The sequence below is a fragment of the Hippopotamus amphibius genome, chromosome 2 (assembly GCF_030028045.1).
Source record: "Hippopotamus amphibius kiboko isolate mHipAmp2 chromosome 2, mHipAmp2.hap2, whole genome shotgun sequence".
NCBI classification, from domain to species: Eukaryota; Metazoa; Chordata; class Mammalia; order Artiodactyla; family Hippopotamidae; genus Hippopotamus; species Hippopotamus amphibius.
In genome coordinates, this window is record NC_080187.1 from 35310510 (window position 1) to 35334360 (window position 23851).

Here is a 23851-nt window from a genome sequence, read left to right on the forward strand (position 1 = left end):
CTCTTCAGCCGGCCCGAGCCCGCGAGCCGCGAGCCACTCCTGGAGGCGGGTGGCCCAGGAGAGAGGCTCTAGTCCCCGCCTCCACGGCGGACCCTCCCTCGGGGCCTCGCGGTGGTTTTCCCGGCGGCCCTTTCGCTGACGGCCTAGACTTCCGGAGCGAGGTGAGGTCCCCGCCGTTCCTTCCTACGTAAACCCAGGCAGGGGCTGGAGGTGCGAGGGCGGCGAGCGGTGACAACTGCTAGGCGGAGGCCGTTCCGTGAAGAAAGATCTAGGAAAGGATCGGGACAGGCGGGTACGTGCTTATCTTCCTCCCACTTCCGGGCCTGTGCCTGCTCGGAAAGCTGGGCGAAGAGATTGGGCCAGGCCCGGCGCGCGGGGTGGGGCCCGGGCGGGAGGCGGCGTCGCTCCAGCCGCTCCAGCCGCTCCGGGGACGGCAAGACCCTCGCTGGCGTGAGCCTGCTACTCCGGGATCACCCTTTGGCCGTCACCTGACCTCTCGCTCCTCCGCGTTGTTGTTTAGGAAGGAACGGGTGATGGCTTTAGTACTGTTTTCAGTAGTTATTGTATACCTCCATACGTGTATGTGAAAATCCCCGGCCCTGGCATCTCTGATGAGCGCCACAGCTGCTTATCTAACTGCCTTGTCCATATCCATCTGAAATTTCACACGTCTGAAATGGAACTTTTGTTTCATTCTCCTGACCTAACCTCGTCTTTCTTCAGTCTTACCCATTTAAGTAAATGGCACCATCCATTCGATCGCTTAATCCAAAAATGTAGCTAGGAGTCATTCTTCGGTCCTTTTCCTTCACTTCCTACAGAACAATCTACCCGTAAACCCTGCCGGCCCTACTTTCCGAACTGACCCAGAATCAGATCACGTTACTCCTCTGTTTACAGCTCTCCAGTGACTTTCCGTTGCAAACGCCATAACCTCTCGTACAAGGCTCTACTCATTCGTCACTGTATTCCAACCACTCTGACTTTCTTTCTGTATCTCCAGTAAGTCAAGCTCATTCCCACTTGAGGAATTTATACTCGCTGTTTTCTTTGCCTGAAGATCTCTGCTCCTAAGTCTACATGGACGGCGCCTTGTCATTTAGGTCTCAGCTCAAACGTCAGGCCCTTAGTGAAGCCTTCCCTGGCCACCCAATCACTTTGTTATTTCATTCGACAAATATATTTATTATGTGCAAGGCAGTGTTCTAGATGCCGAGAATGCAGAGGTGAACAAAGGAAAACCCCTGCTTTCTCAGTGGTGATGGCCCATTCAGGAACCAGCAAACAGTGCTATCAGAGGTAGTGAGCAAAAGTGGGAGATGATATGAGGGAGGTGGTGCGACAGGCTTTGTTTGTTTATTTATTTATTTATTTATTTATTTATTTATTGGCCACAATGCGCAGCATGTGGGGTCTTAGTTCCCCGACCAGGGATCAAACCCATGCCCCCTGCATTGGCAGTGCAGAGTCTTAACCACTGGATGGCCGGGGAAGTCCCAGGACCTTGGATTTTATCCTACTACATTTAGAAGCCTTTGGAGAGCGATCTGACTTACTTTTTAATAGTTACCTCTGTAGCTTCTATAGGAGCAGGGCAGTTAGGCAACTGCAGTAATTCACGCCAGAAATGATGGCTTGAACGAGGTTGGTAGTGAAGGTGGTACAGCAAGGTCTGATGTGATTGTATTTCAAAAGCAGAGCTGACAGACTTTTCAATAGTACGAAAGAATAAGGAGACGAGAATCCCAAACTTTTTTGAGTAACAGGAAGAATGGAATTGTTGTTTACTGATGTAAGGAAGACTCAGGCAGAGCAAGTTAAGAATTTGGTTTTAACAGGTGCATTTGAACAACCTCCTCGCCCTCCAGCTGAAGCTATCCAGTAGACAGTTGGTTATGTGAACTGGGAGTTCAGGAAAGAGGCCTGGCCTGGAGATATAAATTTGGAGTCATTTAGGGTTTAGTGTTCTAAACATAAAATTTCCTTTATGATTGTTTCTCCTTTAAATTTTTTCATGGAAGCTTCAAATGTTTACAGAAGTAGAGGAATTTATATAATGAACCCCCATGTACTTTATCAATCAACTTCAACAATTACCAATGAATGGTCCATCTACTTTCACCTATATTATATCCCCTTGCCCAGCTATTCTGAAGTAAATATATTTTATAAGTCTTTGGGACTAGATGCAGATTACCTCAAAGGTAAGTGTAGATAGAGTGATTGAACATTTAGAGGTTGGGTAAGGAGGATCCCTAACAAAGGAAACTGAGAAGCAGCAGCTCTTATCACTGACATTTTCATGTTCTTTTGTTTACTAGAACATAGCTCCAAGTTAACAAGGACCTTAACTATTTCATTAAGACATGCATCCGCATCACTATTTTATCTGTCACACACATAGCAACGTCTCCACAAATAATAATTAAGAATATATAAATAAGTTAAAGCGAGAACTGAAAGAGGATTTAGAGTGAGGGGAGGTCATTTTGGGGTGGCGTGAAAGGCATGTGTGGAGACCTTGAGGCAAGAGAGAGCAGGGCTCGTTTGTAGGCAAAGCCCAGTGTGGCCAGGATAGGATATGTGAGGGAGGGTGTTGTCTTAGATGAGCCTAGAGTGGGCTACGTAGTCCTTTCCAGTCCTTACTACAGTCCTGCAAGGTAGATACTGTCATCCCCATTTTATACATTTGGGAATTAGAACTCGGAGAAGTTAAATATCCTGCCCAGGTTCACTTACTTGCACCCAGCTGCACTGCAGTCCAAAGCCCATGCTTTCCCTAGTCTTTCATGTTTGTTACATTTGTCACTTATAATATTTGCTTTACAAAAACCAAAATAAAACAAACAAAACCAGTGCAGCCTGTTGGTTGTACTTTGTCCATTTTGACAAGATTTGGCCACAGTAGCAGTTTGTATATTTCTTCTGGTTCATTAAAATGTGGCTCTCCTGGTAGTTGTTTCTTTTTTTTTATTATTATTTTATTTTATTTTTTTGGGGGGTACACCAGGTTCAATCAACTGTTTTTATACACATATCCCCATATTCCCTCCCTTCCCCGACGCCCCCCCCTCGACTCCCCCCCACCCTCCCCGCCCCAGCCCTCCAAGGCATCCTCCATCCTCGAGCTGGACTCCCCCCGCTACACAACAACTTCCCACTGACTATTCCACAGCCGGCAGCATATACATGTCTGTACTACTCTCCCGCTTCTTCTCAGTTTCCCCTTCACCCCCCGCCCCCTCCCATACCTCGAGTTCTCCAGTAGTTGTTTCTTTTAAAGAAGGAAATTTGCCCAGCTCAAAAATTAGGGGATAAAAAAAGAACAAAATGTTTATAATTGAAGGTAGTGACACACAGCTTGTTGATTTGGGTTGCACCCTGTGCTTTTTTGGTATCTTTTCCCCTAAATGTTTGCATGGCTTGCCCTCTAATTCAGGTTTCTGCTGAAATGCTGCTGCCTCAGAATGACTTTACCTACCCTCTGAGTTTTCAAGAGCCTCCTGGGTCACTCTGTCTCCTTACTTTGCTTATTTATCTTCATAGCCCTTTTACCATCTGACTATTTTTTAAAAGCAACTTATTCATTTGTTTACCTTCTGTTTCTCTCCACTGGAAAGTAAGCTCTAAGAAAGCAGAGATTTTTTATTTCATTCACTGCTACATCTCCAGGGCCTAAACAGTGTCGGGCATAGAATTGGTGCTAAATAAATATTTCTTGGATGAACGAGTGAATGAATGGATAGTTTCAGCTACTGGGCCCATGCTCATTTGCATGATTAATTAGCCTCAAGTAGTAATCAAAGACTTGGACATTGTTTTTCCCTTGTTTACTTCCTAGGAGATAGTTAACTGAAAGGAGTCTGCCCCACTACTGGAACCAAACCAGATGCCTTCTTCCACTTCACCAGACCATGGAGATGACCTGGAGGCCTGTGTTTTAAGGTTTTCAGACCTGGATTTGAAAGACACAAGTTTTATCAATCCCAGTAGCAGTCTCAAAGCAGAGTTAGATGTCAATACAAAGAAGAAATACTCATTTGCAAAGAAAAAGGTAAAATTGCTGTTGATGTTTCAGGATCATGTAGGTATAGTTAATGTAGATATATCTAGAAGTAGCTCATCAAGGTTTTCCTCTAGGGAGTGGAGGGCTAGTGAGACACTAGGCTGCCGCCATGTTCAAGGTAAGGTCTAGTCAGAGCCATTGGCCAGTAATCTTAGTTCAGTGTCAGGCAAAGGAGAATCAGAGGCAAGGTGTGGCTTTGGAGCACTTATTTATGGTGGAGTACTTGAGGACAGAGCCTAGATAGATGGGCTGGATTCCTTTTTCCCACCTAGGGTTATGGGAAGACTCCCAGGAGACCTAGTCATAAGGAGAACAGATAGGTGTTAGGGCAACTGCTGTCTAAGACTCCTGATGCGGTCCAGCTGGCAGGGCTTCGTAGGTTGGGAGAAGGAACAGAGCAGCCCACAATGCTGCAGGCTTACTGAGGATTGGGTTACAGGGGTGGTATGGATGCTGTTCTTCTGTGCCATCTATTCTTTTTTCAGGGGTCATTGACTAAACCCTCCACCTGCTGAAACTCAAAGGAAAATGACTTGAGTGAGGAAGTGCAATTGAGACTTAGTTTTCTAACCTCCAGTCTGTTGTCCCTCTTTTGCAAAATCATCTTATATTGGCTCCATGTCAATGAAGAGTACATGTCTCTGCTTAGGACTTCCTATCTACCGCCCTTCTGCCCTCAGCTCACACACATTTCCTTGAAAATGAAACCCAAAGTGTACAGAAAGGTTTTTTGTTGTTGTTGTTGTTGTTGTTTTTTAAGTCATTTTGTAGTAATTTCAAACTTATAGAAAGGTTGCCAGAATTGTATAGGGGACCCCCATCTTCCCTTTGCCCAGCAGCTCCATTCATGTTTCATCAGTTGTCTCAAATGGCTTTTATATATCCACTCCAAGATCCCATGTTACCTTTAGTTGTTATGTCTCATAAGTCTTCAATCTAGACCATGTTCTCATTCTTTTCCGTGAAATCATGACCATGACATTTTTGTTTTTGTTTGTTTATTATTTATTTTTGGCTGCATTGGGGCTTTGTTGCTGTACACGGGCTTAATCTAGTTGTGGTGAGTGGAGGCTACTCTTCATTGTGGTAAGCAGGCTTCTCATTGTGGTGACTTCTCTTGTTACAGAGCACAGGCTCTAGGCACTCAGGCTTCAGTAGTTGTGGCACACGGGCTCAGTAGTTGTGGCACATGGGCTTAGTTGCTCTGCCACATGTGGTATCTTACCGGATCAGGGATCGAACCTGTGTCCCCTGCATTGGCAGGGCAGATTCTTTTTTTTTTTTTTTTAAGGGATCTTCCTGAAGCAGGGATCAAACCCGTGTCCCCTGCATTGGCAGGCGGATTCTTAACCACTATGCCACCAGGGGAGTCCAACCATGACATTTTTGAAGATTACAGATGAGTTATGTATAGAACATCACATGATTTTCACTCATTTTTTTCCTTGTGATTAGATTTAAGTTATGATTTTGTTGACAAGACTGCCCCACAAGAGACGCTGTGTTCATCTGCCTGCATTCTGTCATGCAGTCACAGTGCCAGTTTGTCCCATTACTGGCAATGTTAATTTTGGGTACTTGATTAAGGAAGGGTCTGTCAGATTTCTTTGCTATAAAATTATTCTTTTTTCCCTTTTAATTATTCAGTATGTGGGGGGAAATACTTTGAGACTATGTAAATAGCCTATTCCTCAAGCAGCTTTCATCTACCAGTTTTAGATCTATTGATGTTTCTTTGTTGGATTGATTATTACTGTGATGGTTTCTAAATGGTGATTTTCTAATTGCTTCATTCCGTCTAGATTTCTTACTTGGCATTCTTCTGTGAGGAAGAGCTTTCTTTCCTTCCAATTTATTGATATCAGTGTGTACTCAAAAATTCCATTTTATTCAATGGGCTATAATCCATTACTGTAATTATTTTGATCCTCAGATTATCTCAGATTTGGCTGGGAGCCCCCCTTCAAGCTAGTATCTATGTCTTTTTGACTTGCTGTCATCATTCTTTGAGCATTTCCTTACTTTCTAATTCAACAAGTTGTTTCAGGGTCATCTTGTATTTTCCATGTCTCATCCCTGGAGTCAGACATTTCTTCAAGGAGCCCTGGTTCTTTCTCGTGGAGAATTGTCAAAAACCAAAACCTGGGGGCTAGGTGAGCGCATTGCTTCTAAGGTGTTGCTTCTCCCAGGACCTCTGGTGGACGGAGCTAGGAATATATATAGATGAATACACATACATCTATATGTATCATACACATACTTCTATATTTACTTTTATATCAATATAAGTCAAATGAGTTCATACCAAAACCTTCAGTTCCATTCCAACATCACAAGGTTTACTCTCTCTCCTTTTTTTTTTTTTTTTTTGGCTGCACCTCATGGCTTGAGGGATCTTAGTTCCCTAATCAGAGATTGAACCCATGTCCTCAGCAGTGAAGGGGTGGAGTCCTAACCATTGGCCCTCCAGGGAATTCCCTCTCTCTCCTTTTCATATTTATAACTCCTGTATGATGAAGTTTGGTGAAAAACCTAGCTCCATTTAGTCACAATATATTGACTGACTTGCTTATTCCCCTGTGTGCAGTCAGTCTTCCCACTCTGCCAAGCTGCCTCCTCTACCCAGGCCTGCCTTCCCCACACAGGCCTCAACCACCTCTGAGCTACCTTCCTAGCTCTGGCCTGTGTCTCTCTGGAACAAACCGCACATGGGCCCTAGCTGCTGCTAGATCCTCAGTGCCTTGTTCACAAGGCCCTGAAAGACCAGTGGCAGGCCATATTCACCCTGGGCCTCCCATCTTGCTCAGGCCTGCCTGATGGCTTTTTGGCAAAGGAAGAAAAGAGGAAAGAAGGAAAAACATTCAGATTTTATATAGTAATTTCTTTAAGGACCATGACTTTTTGAGGCCTCAACGATGATAATGAGGCCTTGGATGCATACACCTTAGTTCTAAGTATAATACAAAGAAGCACTTAAGTTGACATACACACCCTCTCTCACTCTGTCTCTCTCTCTTCTTTTTTTTTTTTTTTTTTTTTTTTTTTGCCTATACAGAAGGATTAAGTGCAGGAGAGGCTAAAAAATGCCAGTATAATTTCAGACTACCCCATACTGCTTTAGTCTGGGGCAGTCCAGATATGGTTGTGTACAGATTGAGGAAGGTCCAAAAGTGATGCTCCATATTTACCATTGTTATTCTTCAGAGTGCCCACTTTTGAGTGTTTAAAATAGTCTTCAGATGCATTAAGAAAATTGTGTAAATAAATAAATACTTTTCTTTCCATTAGACCAGGAGGGAACATACCTTGAGAGGCTGATAATCATAGATACCATTTAACTTCTTCGATTTATACATCAAAAAACACCATAAACAAAGTTCAAAAACAAATGACAAGCTGGGAAACAAATTTGGGTAACTGTGATCAACAAAAGATCACTGCAACCACTTACAAATCAGTAAGAAGATAAATGCCACAGTAGAAAAATAGGCAACAGATATTAACAGGCAAGCTAGAAAATAGAATCAATATGAAAAAATGTTCAACCTTACTACTAATCAAAGATATACAAATAAAAACAGGATATTTCTTTTGCATTTTATTTGGGTCAATATTAAAAATAGTGGCTACAGATATTAAATACTGATAAAACTGAATGCTGTGGATAAAATGAACCCTCATGTGTTGTTGGTGAGTGTATAAATTGGTATGATTTTCCAGGCAGTCATTGTCACAGTTTAAAATTTTATGCTTCTTCACCTCAAAAACTTTCTTCTAAATAGTTATTCTAAGTAGATGGTTAAAGAAGTATAGAAAGAAGTATGCGTGGCATGCTTGCTTATCATTGCTAATAACTGCAAATACTGGAAACAAAAAAAAAGCTCACTCATTTAGAATTTGTTAAAAGAAGTATGGCACACCCATAATTTTCTCTTCTGTTTAAATTTTTTTTTAACAATTAGCCTAAATCCTTTTTATAATAACAATAAACTTACGTCCCCAGATCAAAACATTTTGGTACATTTTTTTCTAGTCTTTTTCAATGTACTTTTTAATGTAGTTGAGATTACATTGTATAAGCAAATTTTATCCAATTTTTTTCATTTAATATTATAAATATTTTCCCATGTATTGATAATTTAAAAGTGGCTGCTTAATACTCCATAGTAAGTATACTCCATAATTTCCTTGGCTGTTTCTTTTTTGAAGGAAGTTCACTCTCTCAGGAAGTTCTTCTATAGAAGAGTAGAGCGTAAAACTAGAAACCCCTCTGGAAAGATAAGGGATTTCACTGAGACTTTCATTCTAACCTGAAACCTAAGGTTACTTAACAGTGACACATTTGAAATTTAATTGCAGGCATTTGCCCTTTTTGTCAAAACTAAAGAAGTTCCAGCACCTCCTTTTGAATGTAAAGAAAAATGGTGGAAATGCTGTCAGCAACTATTCACAGACCAGACTAGCATCCACAGACATGTGGCAGCACAACATGCGGATGAGATTTGCCACGAGACTGCTGCTGTTTTAAAGCAGCTGACTGTGACACCGAGCACCTCAGAGAGTCTTAAGTCTGCAGACAAAAGAAACCCTTTCAAAGAAGACCTTACCAGTCACCATGAAGTGTCTACTTGGCTCCCTGATATAAGCTGCTTTAGCCCTGAGGAGCTGATAAGGTAAGAATTTCATTCTGTACCTTTCATTTAATCTAAAAAATGGTTTTCCAGTCACAATTAGATACCACCCATCTACTAAAATGGCAGATCCTTACAGCACAGAATTTCTCTATTGCCTAAGCTAGGCTGATAAATGTGTTTTATGTATAATAGAAGACCATAGCCTATGCAGTAGCATATACCCACACAGCTGGCAGTGTTCTCCAGGTTTCTTGGAAGCCACCCTATATCTTCTCTTCTCTAGGGAGAGGTAAAGAGTAGAAAATTGTATTATTTTCAAAGAGAAATTGGAAGGCCCAAAAATGTTAATGATTCCTCTACCCTGAATAATGTCAGAACTTAAAAAGGGGTTTTTGTTACCAAATGTGGTTTTCTGAGCTGAATATGTTTAGAAAATATGTTAACTTTTAGAACTGAGACATACAATTAGAAGGTTAAATCTGCCTTTGAAAACCTCACCTAATCATAATATTACATAATTCTAGAGGACAGATTTCTGATTTTAAGCAATTCCTGAACTATTTGGTGAATACACAGTGCTCAGATTTGATACACTTTTGTCACTTGTGTTATGCCAGTTCCTTTTGTTTATCAGAAAGAAGAGAAAGATAGAAAGAAAATTGAACTTGGAGTCAGATTTGAGCTAGTCACTAAAATTCTTTGTACCTTTACATTCTTGTCTCTAAAACTGGAATAATAGTGCCTGCTCTGCTGACCTCACAGAATTGTTATATGAATTATATAAAATGATGGTAAGAGCACTCGTGAACTATAAAGTGCTATACAAATGTTGTCTCCTTCTGTATAGCCCTGCTTTTTAGTTACAAAAACAAAAGGATACGTGAAACATTTAGTAGATGGTATGAGACAGGCTATATAATTATCACTTAAAATTGTATAGCTCAGACAATAATTCATTACCAGAATTTAGAGAAAGGAAAATAGATAGGCTCTAAAATAGACAAGCAGGTTTCGGAGGAGACCAGGCCCTGAAACATGAAGAGGGCATTGATGAGAGAGTCACAGATTCCAGAGCTGGATGGGACCTTAATTATCATCTGTTACATAATTCTCTAAAATATGTCTGTACAACACCAGCTCTGGAGGATGCTATCAGGTGTTGAAAAGAGGTACTAAAGACAATTAAGTTTGGGAAGCATTAGTTAAAGTGTTCCCTTTTGCAGGGTTGCCCAGAACCTTTAATAGTTGAGGGACTTTCACTGTGACTCTCAAAGAGGGAGATATTGTCTGCAGGATTTCTCAGAAATGTGATTTCATAGAACAGCTTCAGAGCACACTTGGAGAAATGCAGTTTATTCAGTCCTCCAGTTTTCCAGATGAGGAAATCAAGGCTTAGGGATGATAAGACACCCACCCAGGTCCCATGGCTAGTTAGTTTAAGTCAGCACAGTGCAGTAGAAAGAGTATGGGTTCTAGTGTCAGGAAACGGGTATTCCAGTCCTGACTGTCACTTTGTAGCTGTCTCACCTGGGATGAATTGGGTTTAGTTTACTCAGCTATAAAATGGGGATGATAATAACCTGTCTCATGGGTAAGAGGATTACATAAAAAAATGGAAGTGAAACCTGTTTTTACAGAGATTAAAAACAGATACTGCCTTGTGTTAGGGGGTACACCGGAATGGATTCAGATTTCCAGCTGTCTTGTGAAAAGGGGTTATCCATACCCATCTCAGGGATATGATGATTAAACAAGGAAATCAAAGTAAGCTCACTTTTTATAAAGGAAGGAGTTCAGTGCAGGTATTGTCTTCTTTACAGCAAATACAGACAGGAGTTGCTTCTCATTTCAGGAGGAGAATGATAGTTAGGAGCAGGAGAATGATAGGAGCAAAGGCAGGTATGAGTTGCTCCATTAGGGCTTCCCTCTGATTCTTCCTGGGTATACTTTATGAATTGTGGCTGACTTATGCCAGTGACTCAAATGCTCTTTCCCTGTGATTTTCTTTTTATAGTGGCCAGGGCAACGATGAAGGGGAGGTGCTGCTTTATTACTGCTACTGTGACCTGGAGGACCCTGATTGGATCTGTGCCTGGCAGACAGCTCTGTGTCAGCACCTGCACCTCACGGGCAAGGTAACACCTTCTCCCACACCCTGTCCTTCACTGGACTCATCTTGCCTCCAACTTAGTTTGCAGAGGCTGTGCTTGTTACAAAAAGGATTCACCAGTTGGGTTCTTAGAGGTTAGCAAAATCTTGCTAGACATTTAAGTGGTATACTAAATAGCTATTAACATGGTGTTTTCTGTTGGTGGGAACGTAAGTTGGTACAGCCATTATGGAAAACAGTATGGAGGTTCCTCAGAAAACTAAAAATAGAGCTACCATATGATCCTGCAATCCCACTCCTGGTTATCTATCCAGACAAAACTCTAATGCAAAAAGATACATGCACCCCTATGCTCATAGAAGCACTGTTCACAATAGCCAAGACATGGAAACAACCTAAATGTCCATCAACAGATGAATGGATAAAGAAAATGTGGTACATATATACAACGGAATATTACTCAGCCATTAAAAAAAAGAATGAAGTAATGCCATTTGTAGCAACATGGATGGACCTAGAGATTATCATACTAAGCAAAATAAGTCAGAAAGACAAATACTGTATATCACTTATAAGACAAATACCATATATCACTTATAAGACAAATACCATATATCACTTATATGTGGAATCTAAAATATGACACAAACAAACCTATCTATGAAACAGAAACAGACTCATGGACATAGAGAACAGACATGGTTGCCAAGGGCTAGGTGGGGGATGGGTGGGTTGGGGGAGAGATGCAGTGGGAGTTTGGGGTTAGCAGATATAAGCTATTATATATGGAATAGATAAACAATAACATCCTACTGTAAAGCACAGAGAACTATAATCAGTATCCTATGATAAACCATAATAGAAAAGAATATTTAAAAAAAGAATGTATATGTATGTGTAACTGAATCACTTTGCTGTAGAACAGAAATTAACATAACGTAAATCAACTATACTTCAATTAAATTAAAAAAAAAAACCATGGTGTTTTATAAGACTACATAGAGGCATAGACCAGGGATCAGCAAACTTTTTCTTTAAGAGCCACGTAGTAAATATTTTAGGCTTTGCGCAAAAACTGCTCAGCCTTGGCATTGTAATATGAAAACAGCCGTAGACAATATGTAAAGGAATGGGTACAGTCATATTCCAGTAAAACTATGCAAAAGCAGGCATAATTTGCTGAGTCCTTGCATGGGGAAATGTTCTCAATATATTAACTGGAAAAACATTTTAAAGAACTGCACATATAAATGTGATATCTAGTTGCTTCTTAATTTTCTTAGAACATGTCAGTCTTTTATCATTTTGTGATTTTGACATTTGCTGTTTCCTTACCCTCTTGAATGTTTTTCCCTTGGCTTGTTCCTCACTTCAGATCTCCCCTCAAATGTTATCTGCTCAGAATTCTAATCTCAACTATAGTCCTCTCTCCAAACCTCATCACTTTCTATTCCCTTCTGCTCAAAGAATTTTAAAAAGTTTACTACTATTCAAGAGTATAATCTTTGTTTAATTTGTTATGATCTATTTCCCTTGTGGAATATAAGTTTCATGAGGACAGGAACTTTGTCCTAATCAGCTGATGTATTGTCAGTGCCAGAACAGGGCTTAGCACATAGCACACAGTAAATATTTGGAGAATGTTGAATAAAAGAATGAATGTATGTTTGTAACAAAACCAGAAGCATATGTTTAAAAAGATGGCGAGTGGTAAATATCAAAATCTTAGTTGTGATTATCTCTGTGTGATAGGATTATGGATTCTTTTTTAAACCTTGATGTTTACATATATATACACATATCTGTGTGTTATATATTTTAAAATTTTAAATCAAAAGGAAATGAACTAGATTCCCTCTGAGATCACCTCTGGTTATGACGCTGTACTGTCTTATGCCTAATCTTTCCCACACATGTCCTAGGTTTTAATTCCCTGAGGCAACTATTTGATCAGTCGTTTTTTCACACCCATGTTTTCTTATAGTGACTGAAAGCTTCATTTACCTCATTCAGTTCATTTTCAAGTCCTGCCATTTCTACCTCTAAAATATCCTTTGATTCCATTCATTCTGTCCTCTACTTTCACCACTTTAAACTAAGTCCCACCCTCTTTTACCTAGTTCATTTCAGTGCTTCCAGACTACTCCCCATTCTTCCATCCTTGCCTGCACTTAATCATTTTCCACACAGCAGCCAGAATGATCTTAAAAGGTAAATGAAGTCATCTCCCTGCCTCCTCACAGTCTTTTAGTAGCTATCCAGTACATTTAGAGTAAAACCCAAATCCTTAACGTGCCCTTAGTTTCCTGCGTTATTTGGCCCCTTCTGCCTTTTCTGCCTATCTGATACCATTGTTTTCTCATTACACTCCAGCAAAATAGCCTTTCAGTTTATTGGGGGCCACAAAGTTTTTTTGTTGCCTTTGGGCCTTTTTATAAGAAAATTCTCTTCAAGGAACTTCCCATACTCACTGGGTTTCTCCTGTCTTATTTTTACTCAATCTTCAGTTCTCAATTTTAATGACACTTCCTCAAAGATATCTTTCTTGACCTTTAATCTAAATTCAGTTTTCCAGATACACTCTTCATTGAATCTTGCAGTTATTTTCCATAGCACCTGTCAGTTTGTGACTTTTATCTTAATATCTGTGATCTTCCTTAGTCTGTAAGCTCCCAAAGGACAAAAACTATATCTTTTTTAACCACTCTGTCCCCAGTTCCTAGCACTATCGCTGGCACATTGTAAAAAAAATTAGTAAGCATTTGTGGCTTATATACATTTATCATCATCTCTATTTAGAGAGCACCTTGAAAGATGGATATTCTCACAATAAACCTGAGCGTACAAAATAGGAAATCAATCTGTTTCCTTGGTTTTGGGCCGTTTTTATTCTTGGCCCAGCCAAAGGTGAACTAGCTATGAGGGTCTCTACCCACAAGGTGGCAGCACCTACATGGATCTGAGGTCTAACTTCTACGGCTTCAGCGATACATGCCAAGTTTTCAAGTTTTGTGTTGGTAAGAGATTTGGCAGAATGTTGGTGTTTGTAGGGAAAGAGGAGAACTTGAAAATTCTAGAATTATGGAAAGAAGCTTCTGATCCCCTTACTGAACATTTCTTACTGCCTCAGTAAATTTGAGGGGATGCATTAGAGGCTTTAGAAAGGAAAAATTACAAGATTTGGACCCCAATAAGATCTGGTTTTCAGTCGCAGCTCTACCACCTACCAGCTCTGCTCTTGGGCAAGTTACTTCATTTCTCTAAGCTTCTGTTTCCTTTTGTGTCAAATGGGAATTATGATATCTACTTTTCAGGATTATAATGTAAAGCTCCTGTCTCATACTAGGTGCTCAATAAATGCTAACTATTGCTCTTCTTCTCTGAGGTGTAAGGCCTTCTTCATCTAGAAGCTACTTTGAAGGTTTCAGTTGAAGAATCCTTCAACAGGAGTTGAAAGTGTAGTACATGCGGTTAGGGGTTGCTCTGCCTCAGCTATTTAGGGAGTGCATGTGCTTGTCTTTTATTTGGGTTCTGAGATTAAAATAACATAGGAAAGACTCTTCTGGCCTACCCAAAAAAGAGTTACACAGAACCTCTTCATCATATTTGTCCCAGAGACAATTTTAAGGTAGACTTCCTGACTTACACTGGTTCAGCTCTATTTTTCTATATTGTCCCTTAAAGAAAATACAAGTTGGTAATAGGTGCAGTAGCCTGTACAGCAGAGACAGCATGTGCTTCCTACTTTCCTCTCCAAGCCCAGAACAGGCTTTACTAGTTTGCACTGCTCCTGGGTGTGATTCAGAATGTTCCTCATGGAACTCTGCAGAACCACTACTAGTGAGTTGCCCCTGGTTGTGAAATGAATCCTGTTTATATCCATGCTCTAAAGAATTGAATCAAGTGAGGCCACCAATGAAGTATCTTCTCTAGGCCCTAATAAAAGGGGAGCCTTTAAAATTTTTCAAATTCTAATACATTGGTAGGTATCATTGTCATATAAATAACAATGTATAACAAAATTGTAACAATATAGGACCTTGACTTAAATTACATCTCTTTCCAGAGAATACCATGATACCAAGAGACACACTGTTGCACTTTCTCTCTAACTTTTCTCTAGAAAGCTAGCTCCGATTAAAGATGATCCATCTTTAAACTTGGCCAAAGGATTTTGTGGTACCAGGACAAGTAACTTTGCGGCCTCTCCAGAGCATTGCCTCTTAAGGCAAGGACCTTAACCCAGGCTTTCATGTCCCCCAACCAGTGAAGCATTTCAAAGCGTATAGAGGGTTTGAGAAGCCAAAAAGCCTCAGATTTGGATACACATTCATATGCTCAGCAAAGGCATACTAAATGCCTGCTGTGTGGCAGGTACTACTCTAGGCACTGATTACGCAACAAAGAACAAAAGAGACACAAGCTCCTCCTGGAATTTGTATTCCAGGGGGCAGGTTTGCAGTGGTGGGCTTTCCCCCAAACACTGTGCAGAGATGTGCTCACATGCATTCCCAGCCCTCAGATGTGCTCTGTGCTTTAGGTCTTGAGGAATATCTCCCTGGCAATTTTTTCATTGTTGATTCTTTCTCATCTGTTTTATTAAGATGAAGAAATTGAGATTCAGAGAAGAGAATTAATTTTCTCAGGGCCACTTGGCAAGTAAGTGGCAAAGCTGAATCCTGATCCTAGATCTGCTGACCTGCATTTAGGTTAAGCTTTGGCCATTGGACAGCTGGAGCTCCATAGCAAATGGGGCTTTCCAGTTGTTCTATCCATTTCATTCTCTTGTTCAGCACGTTAACTGAGTATCTCATCTGAACTGTGGGCAGTGCCATTTTAGAAAACTACAAGCATCCGTGTGTGGTAACACTTTGGTGTCTACAGCAGTGTTTCTGCTTTTCTTGTTAAACTCATCGACAAACATTAGCCTGTTCTGCCCTGCAAAGATTTGAACTGAGCTAAGAACAGCCTGCATTCCCTTTCTTTCACTGTCTTGTGTCTCAGGTTCGAATTGCTACAGAAGGAATCAATGGGACAGTTGGTGGAAGCAAATTGGCCACTAGACTCTATGTGGAAGTCATGCTTTCCTACCCATTGTTTAAGGATTATCTGTGTAAGGATGACTTTAAGGTAAGATAAATTGAAAATAGATCAAGAGCCATTTGCTTCTACCTTGGTGCCTCTTCCCACTCTAGGCTATGAAGAGGATCACTGTAGAGAAGTAAGCAGTGCTGGACAGAACGCCCTTTTCCTGCTGGGTCTTAAGACGGCGTAGTAGAAGGAATGTACTTGTTCCAGTTCGTCCACCATGTCACCATGTGATCCTGGGCCTTGGTCTCCCTTTTTATAGAATGAGGACGTTACAGATTACAAACTTAGCTGTGTTTGTTCACTTGAGAGACCACCTGGCTGTTAGAGGATCACTGCATGTTTAGTAAACCTGGTAGCATCAGATCAGCACTTCACACCACTCAGGGATAAAGCTGTGGCTCTCCCAGGGGTGCTGCTTGGTTGGAGTGACTTTATGCTTTAGCATCATAGGTGATAGAGGTGGTGGGAAACACCTTGCTAGTGTTAATGCTGGGGATGATGATATGAAAGGAGAAGGCCGTAGCTCCTGAGCAGAAGCTGGGATGTAATCTTACATGTTGGAATTGCTCAGTGGTGTTTCAGTTTTATAGTTAAATGCTTATTGCTCTAGAAACACCTTTGCAATTTGACATTTCTGCACATGATAGATACATGATAAGTAAGTGCCAAATATAAGAATTACATCTGTTGTGTAATAATAAGGTAGCTGAAATATTAAGAAACCTCAAATTAGGAACAGATGTTTCAGTGGGAAAAGGGAGTTAGAGCATAGAATGTTCCAGATAATATAACTTAATAAATATCTTATACCTGGAGTTGGGAGAGAACGACTGTATTCTGTTTTGTTTCTCATTGGCTAGACCAGCAAAGGAGGAGCTTGCTGTTTTCCAGAATTGCGTGTTGGTGTGTTTGAAGAAATTGTGCTCCTGGGGATCAGTCCCAATAAGATCTCCTATAAGAAGCCTGGTATGCTTGCTTTAAGAGGAAACATCTTCCTTTTCTACATAGGGACAAATCTTGATACAGAGACAAATGTGAAAGCTAGACATTCTGATCGGCGAGAGTTGTGATGAGTTCTCTCAAAATAGCTGTGGGGTAGCTGACACTTGGGTCATTCAGTGCTTAAATTGGTTCTTCTCTTTGGTGCTCTGGTGACTGGGGACTCACTGGCTTAGTTGACCTGGCTTAGAATGACCTGGCTTAGTTATTCTTGGTGATGGTTTGGCAAGAAGTTGTTTTCTCTTTCCAAAGATGGCAGTTTGGGAAGAGGGTAATTATTACTTGTAAATAGTTCATCAACTGAATAAAACACACAGGATTTTTGCTACAGGAAACAAGTGGCTTTCAACACCAAAGTAGTTTGTTTGCAAGTGCTCTAGAATCTTCTCCTTCCCCCTCCCCCATGGGTACCGTAGATGGTTGAAAGACATTTGTTTGGCTGGGTTTTTTGGTTTGTTTTACTTTTTACTATGAAAAATTTCAAATATTAAAAAAAAAAAAAAACCAGAGAAAACAGCACAGTGAACTCCCATGTACCTCTCCTGCAGCTTCAATAATTGCAAACTCACGGCTAACTTTGATCTATCCCCACCCTCTTCCCCCATCCAGGATCAATCAGAAGAGAATCCTGATGTCATGTCATTTCATTCATAACTATTTTAGTAGCTATCTCTAAAAGATAAAGGTTTTTTAAAAAAAAAAAAAACAATTGTAAAACCATGACCAAATCCACAACATTTTAACAGCAATTTCTTAATGTTATCAAATATCCATTCAGTGCTTAAAATTCCCAGGTATCATAATTTTTTAAGTTTGTTTCTATCAGGATTCAAGTAAGGTCCACTCATCGTGATTGATCACTATGTCTCTTTAAGTCCCTTTTAACCTAGAGATTCACCTCCATCCGTTATTTTTCCTTGCAGTTTATGTTCAGAAGGAATTAGATCATTTTGCTTATAGCATTTCCCACAGTCAGGATAATGCCGATTGCATCTTCATGGGATGCTTCTCCGTCCTCTGTATTTCCTGTGAACTGTAGTTAGATTTATAATAGTGCTGTCTAACACGAATATAGTGTGAGCCACAATGGAATTTTACATTTTCTAGTAGCCACATTTTAAAAAGTAAAAGGAAATAAGTAAAATTAACTTCAGTAATATGCTTTATTTAATGCAATGTAGCCAACATATTATTTCAACTTGTATCCAATGTAAAAAATTATTGAGATATTTTACTGTTTTTTTGTATACCAAGTCCTTGAAATCCTGCATCTGTGTCACCCTTATTAGAGCACATCTCCGGCCGTATTTCAAGTGCCCGTTAGCCACATGTGGCTAGTGGCTACCATATTAGACAGCTCATGTCTAGATGCTTGATCAGATTCAGGTTTGATTTCCTTTTTTCTTTCTTTCCTCTTTTTTCCCACATCTACTTCATAGGTAGTATTGTCTCCTTTCATCAGGAAACAGAAGGTCTGGCTGGCTCTATGTTCATTTTTTAATATGTAAATATTTAAAAAGAAGGCTAAGAGTTAAACCAGAGGGAAATGAGAGTAAGATACAAGGATCTGGGACAAGAGACTCATGTGTGAGGAGAGAAGGGCCAAAAAAGGGCTGTGTCTGCTGGCGTCCCTACCTTGGCAGGCAGCAGGATGGCCACAAAGAGCTCTTCGCTGGTGCTGCAGGACCTTGCTCTGGATTTTAGGGGAGATGGGCTCCAGGCAGTGCTGTGCTGCTGTCATTTAAGCCCACTTGTTTGAAGGCACTTCTTTTAAGCACATCCACGTGAGTCACTGTCTGGTCAGGCCTCCACAGGGCCGGGAGAGTAGCCAAGTAATAGCAGCAGCAGGAACAGGTTGGGTTCCCTGCAGCTCCCTGTAAGGAGAAGTCTTAGTGGATTTCCATGCTTCTCATCAGTTTTGAACCTCCTTTTCCACCCCAGTGTTTTGGTGACCGTGTAATTATGTGATAGTAACTTATATAAAATCAGGGCTTGTGACACTTTACCTGCAGTCCTGGGTTGGGCAGGTTGGAATCCAGATTCCTTGGCCGTGCTCTGGGTCTCTAGCCCAGTCTGGGTACCCAGCCAGTGTCAGGGGTTGTTGGGATTCATCCCTGGGTGGTGACAGAAGTACCAGAGCCCCCACCCATGAGGTGTGGTGGCTCCTCTGCCAAAGTCACCAAAAGTTCCTCACAAACTACTGAGATGTCTGGACCCCTAAAGATACAGGAATATGTCTATGCTGGAGAGTAGAGAAGGCAGAGCACCCCACCAGACAGGTTTTTTTCCTTCTTGTATTTCAGGTATCTTCTTCATCTCCTTTCTTGCCTCCTTCTAGCCCTTCATCCTTTTCTCTCTCTTGCCTTCTTTCTCATATTTCATGCCTGCTGTCAACCCCTCCTGCCCTTTTCTCCTTTACTCGTGCACACAGACATAGACACATGCTTCTTACTCTTTTGTATTCTTAAAAAACATATTCCAGCTTTGTTCCATAACCACATGCTCACACCTGCCTGTGCCAGGGTTCTTGGCCTTGGACTTGATGTTGGTATAGAACAGTTTATAAAGCCTTCAGTTAAGTGTATACATGCCCAGGCTCCTCCCTGTAGTGGCCGTGACATGGACTAGCAAACCCACATGACAGTTCATATCCCTGCTGTCTGGCTTTTATTACTGAGTTAGGCCAAGTATGAGGATGTGGAATTTTTTAATTATTTCTAGCCCGCCAGGTCTCCACAGTGCTCATTTTAGGATGAGGGAGAGTGAGGGTACATAGAATTACTCAGTTCTTTCACTGTGATCATCAGATAGTGTTCTTTTCAGACGTATTTGTAATTATGAGAAGAGAGGTTTAGGTGGGGAGAAACAAAGCAAATGGACGTCACCAGGCTGGGCCAGTTGTAATTGGGTTTTGTTTTTACTAATCTTTTCGTTTGGTTTTAGGAATCCATTTATCCCCAGGTGAATTTCATAAAGAAGTAGAAAAGTTTCTGTCTCAGGCAAATCAAGAAGAAAGTGATACTATCCTGTTGGACTGCAGAAACTTCTATGAAAGCAAAATAGTAAGTAAGAACCGGAACTGAGCTCCCACAGCATAGCATGTTTCTGAAGGGGACACTGTGCACCCACCTGTGGCCAAGTCAGTGACTCTCCTCCCACTACTAGCAGCATCAGAGAAAATGCAAGACTTTGAACCCAGAATCTGGTGAGAAAGTCTAAGAAAACATGGATTAAAGACATCTTGGCACATAATGAACTTTCTGGCTCCCATATGCCTACCCTTGACATGTGTCAAGTATCTTGTCAGGTTGGCTTTGGGCAGCCTCTCCAGTTCCCCTGACATCTTCCAGATCTTGACGTGTGAAAGACCAGATTGGGGGGTGAAAACAGCACCAAGCAAGCGCTTCCTTGCCAAGGCAGGGGTAGGAAGTGGTGTTTGACACAGAAGGAACCTTTGTTCTTACCAGGTATGTTTTTCTGATAATTTTCTTTCTGCTGCTCCTGTACTCTAGGGACGATTCCAGGGCTGCTTAGCCCCAGACATCAGGAAATTCAGTTACTTCCCTGGCTATGTTGATGAAAATCTACAACTTTTCAAAGAGAAGAGGGTGCTGATGTATTGTACTGGGGGCATCCGTTGTGAGCGGGGTTCAGCCTACCTCAAAGCCAAGGTGAGTCACCACGCTTAGGGCACTGCAGGCGTGGAGGTGAAGGAGGCTCCACCTGCAGCGTGTGTGGAGCTTTCCAACCCCCACCTTCACTCCCTCTCCCACCCCCAGCCAGCCAGGGTTTTATTTTCCCCTTGTATGGTTCCAGCATAGAGTTTCTAAGTATAAAATTTGAAGTTCTTAAATCTCAAGATGTAAAAAGCACTCAACTGTCTTAGAGACTCATCATGTACAAAAGGGAAAGATTAGTTAACATCTCCCTTTTCCTAATCCTTTTGCTTGATCTTGAGAAGAGCAAATTCAGTAACATTACATGTCCCAACAGGTGTCTTCCTATATTTAGGGAGTAGCAAAAATAGTTGGGCTTCCCAGGATCTAGAGATTGAAAGCCCTGACTGCTGTCCTCACCCATCCCCCCAAGTAGGCAAGATCTGGCCCGTTGATGCCTTGCCCCCACAGTCAGCAATTCTTCAGTGTCCGGCAGGGGCAGCCAGGAGCCCCATTTCAGGGTTGCTACCACATGCCGCTCCTCTGTGGGGCTTCCTGCTGGTCTCTGCTAGTCTCCTCAGATTTCTTCTTGTGTTTCCACACATAGGGAGTGTGCAAGGAAGTGTTCCAGCTTAAGGGTGGCATCCACAAGTACCTGGAGGAGTTTCCTGACGGTTTTTACAAAGGGAAGTTGTTTGTTTTTGATGAGCGTTACGCCTTATCCTTCAACAGTGACGTAGTGTCAGGTAGGTCGGCACCGACTCAGAACCTAAATTCGTGATCAGGCACACACTCTGCATTAACCTTCTGGAAGGCAGGCCAGGACTGATCATTTGAAGAATACAGCAAGGGAAAAGGAATACGTGAATGCGTAGTACCACCATTTCCCAGCAGAGCTGGAGATGCAGCAGTGGAGCAGACAGAACCCTAGACCAGGAGTCAGGAAGCCTGGGTTGGGATCTGACTTCATCCTTTACTAGTTAGGCAAGTCCTTTAAAATGGGGATAATCTCACTTGCTGTCCACCTGCTAGGAGTTAAATAGGCTAGATCTGGGGTCTTAACTTGGAGTCAGTGTATAGAACTCAGGGGTTCTGTGAATTTGGAATGGAAAATAATTTTATCTTTAGTTTCATAACCCCTCACTACATATAGCACTTCCTTCAATTATGAGTGTAAGCAGCAAATCCGTAGTATTAGATGTACCTGTGACTTTATCACTAGAAATCACAGAATTTTCATATATTACAGCTGCTGTAAATATTTCAGAATAGCATTTATGTTCATCATTGCTTCAAAATGGAAATAGTTATCAGGCCCATCACTAAGTCTTGTTATTTAATGTGTTAATAAGTATCTTACTGTATCCCAGTAAGACTTCAAAGAATGTTTTGTTATTTTGTATTTCTGTATAATTGGTTTCCTTTGTGATCCTATGTGTTTTATTTTACGCATTTTAAAAACATTTTACTAAGAATAGTCTTCACTAGACTGTCAAGTAAATTCATGGCGCAAATAAAAGAACACCCAGTTAGTCTAGGAAGCCTTGTTTGTTAGGAGACAGGAGACTCAGACTGTTTAGAAGCCTTCCCCAGGCCCAGAAGGATGCGTTGGACGCTGATGAGCTAAGGCTTATACTGAGGCGCTGGAGGGTGCGCCTAGTGTGCAGTGTGTGCGCACGTGTGTGTTTGTGGGCCTCTGTAACAAGGCTTTTCTTTCTTCCCCAGAATGTTCATACTGCGGGGCCCCGTGGGACCAGTATAAACTCTGCTCCACTCCCCAGTGCCGCCAGCTCGTCTTGACCTGCCCTGCCTGCCAAGGACAAGGATTCACAGCCTGTTGTGTCACATGTCAAGACAAAGGGAGCAGGCAGGCTGCAAGCCCAGCCCAGAGCAGCTTTAAAGAGGAATGCGAATGTACAGCCCGCCGGCTTCGTGCACCCAGGGAGCTCTTACAGCAGGAGCGGCTCCCTGTGAGCCCGGCGCCCAGGCCGGGTGTTGATGAGGATGGGCCGTGCTTAGGTGAGCGGCCCCATCTGCCTTTCCCCAGGCCTTCACAGAGCTAGGTTTGGGGTGACCATGTGTTGGAGAATATTAGAGCTGTACCAGCAGAGAAACAGGGCACTTTAGTGCTGCCAGAGCCACCATGGCCAGCTGGTCACCGTGTTGGCCACCTGTCCTTCACAAGAGGAGGAAAGAGGAAGTTGGGTGCTGACCTCTTATCAGAGACATTCTGACTCAGAAGATGGTAGAGCACAGAAAAAGGTGAGCTGTGTGGGATCCCAAAGCTGCTGAAGGAGCGAGCCTTGCACTGGTGACCAGGTCTTGCCCTTTCTGTGCCACACAGTAGGGCTGGGAGTAGTCATTTTTCTTATCAGCAAACCTGTCTGTCCTGATGGCAAAAATGTGAAAGCTGTGGCCCTGGAAGTGGGCTCCTTGGAACCAGGCTCCTTAGGTCAATCTGCCATCCACCTCTACCCTCCTCTCTTCTCTGCTAGCCTCAGAGCACTAGACCAGGGTCTGAAAACTATGGCATTTGGCCCACCTCCTTCTGTAAATAAAATTTTATTGGAATAGCCACACCCTTTCACTTACATATGATCTATGGCAGAATTAAGTATTTACAAGAGAGACATGTTCTGCAACGCCTACAGTATTTACAGGTGTACCTCGGAGATGTTGCAGATTCGATTCCAAACCACCGCAATGAAGTGTCACACGAATTTTTGGTTTCTTAGAGCATATAAAAGTTATGTTTACATTATACTGTAGTCTTTTAAGTGTGCAGTAGCATTATGTCTAAAAAAACAATGTACATAACCTAATTTAAAAATGTTATTGCTAAAAAATGCTATCTGACAATGCAGGGTTGCCACAAACCTTCAATTTGTAAAAACCAAAATCTGCGAAGCACAATAAAACAAGGTATGCGTGTACTACCTGGCCCTTTACAGAAAAAAAAAAAAAAAAAACTTCCCACCCCTAGTCCAGACCAACAGCTCATCTGATGGAGGAGATGGTCTTAAAAATGTGGGCCACCTTCATTTTTTATTGATTTGGTTTCTGTGAGAGATTTCCTCTGCTTTCCCCAGCACCCACACTCTGAGCTCTAAAGTGTCCCCTTTGAGAGGTTCACATTAGCTCGATGACACTGACATTTGGGCAGTAGTTTTTAGGTGAACACCTCAGAATACAGGACATTCTGTGTGAGGTTATTCAGCACTGCTGTGGTGGTTTCCCAGCCTCTAGCCAACATGTCAGGCGCATGTCCCTGTCCCACAAGTCCCAAGAAACACAT

General features: G+C 41.8%; 1 protein-coding gene across 3 annotated transcripts; it reads left to right on the forward strand.

The window, feature by feature from the left end:
- Positions 1 to 37: 37 nt before the first annotated feature.
- Positions 38 to 23769, forward strand: TSTD2 (thiosulfate sulfurtransferase like domain containing 2). Of its 3 annotated transcripts, none has more exons than XM_057720157.1 (10): positions 38 to 161; positions 3842 to 4054; positions 8426 to 8739; positions 10715 to 10835; positions 15815 to 15940; positions 16762 to 16867; positions 19844 to 19962; positions 20413 to 20571; positions 21164 to 21302; positions 22282 to 23769. In XM_057720157.1, exons 2-10 carry the CDS (start codon positions 3890 to 3892, stop codon positions 22617 to 22619), a joined length of 1587 nt encoding a protein of 528 aa, XP_057576140.1. In that variant the 5' UTR covers positions 38 to 161; positions 3842 to 3889; the 3' UTR covers positions 22620 to 23769. The 3 variants fall into 3 exon arrangements, with proteins under 3 accessions (XP_057576140.1, XP_057576139.1, XP_057576141.1); XM_057720156.1 differs by having other exon boundaries at positions 137 to 292; XM_057720158.1 differs by lacking the exon at positions 15815 to 15940 and having other exon boundaries at positions 137 to 292.
- The last annotated feature ends 82 nt before the right edge of the window (positions 23770 to 23851 follow it).

What these genes read in the sequence shown, in the direction of transcription:
- TSTD2 (XM_057720157.1), top strand. Translation starts at nt 3,890, where the DNA reads ATGCCTTCTTCCACTTCACCAGACCATGGAGATGACCTGGAGGCCTGT. An exon ending in AGCCCTGAGGAGCTGATAAG is followed by an intron (nt 8,740 to 10,714) that starts GTAAGAATTTCA and finishes TTCTTTTTATAG; the next exon opens with TGGCCAGGGCAACGATGAAG. An exon ending in CAGCCTACCTCAAAGCCAAG is followed by an intron (nt 20,572 to 21,163) that starts GTGAGTCACCAC and finishes TTCCACACATAG; the next exon opens with GGAGTGTGCAAGGAAGTGTT.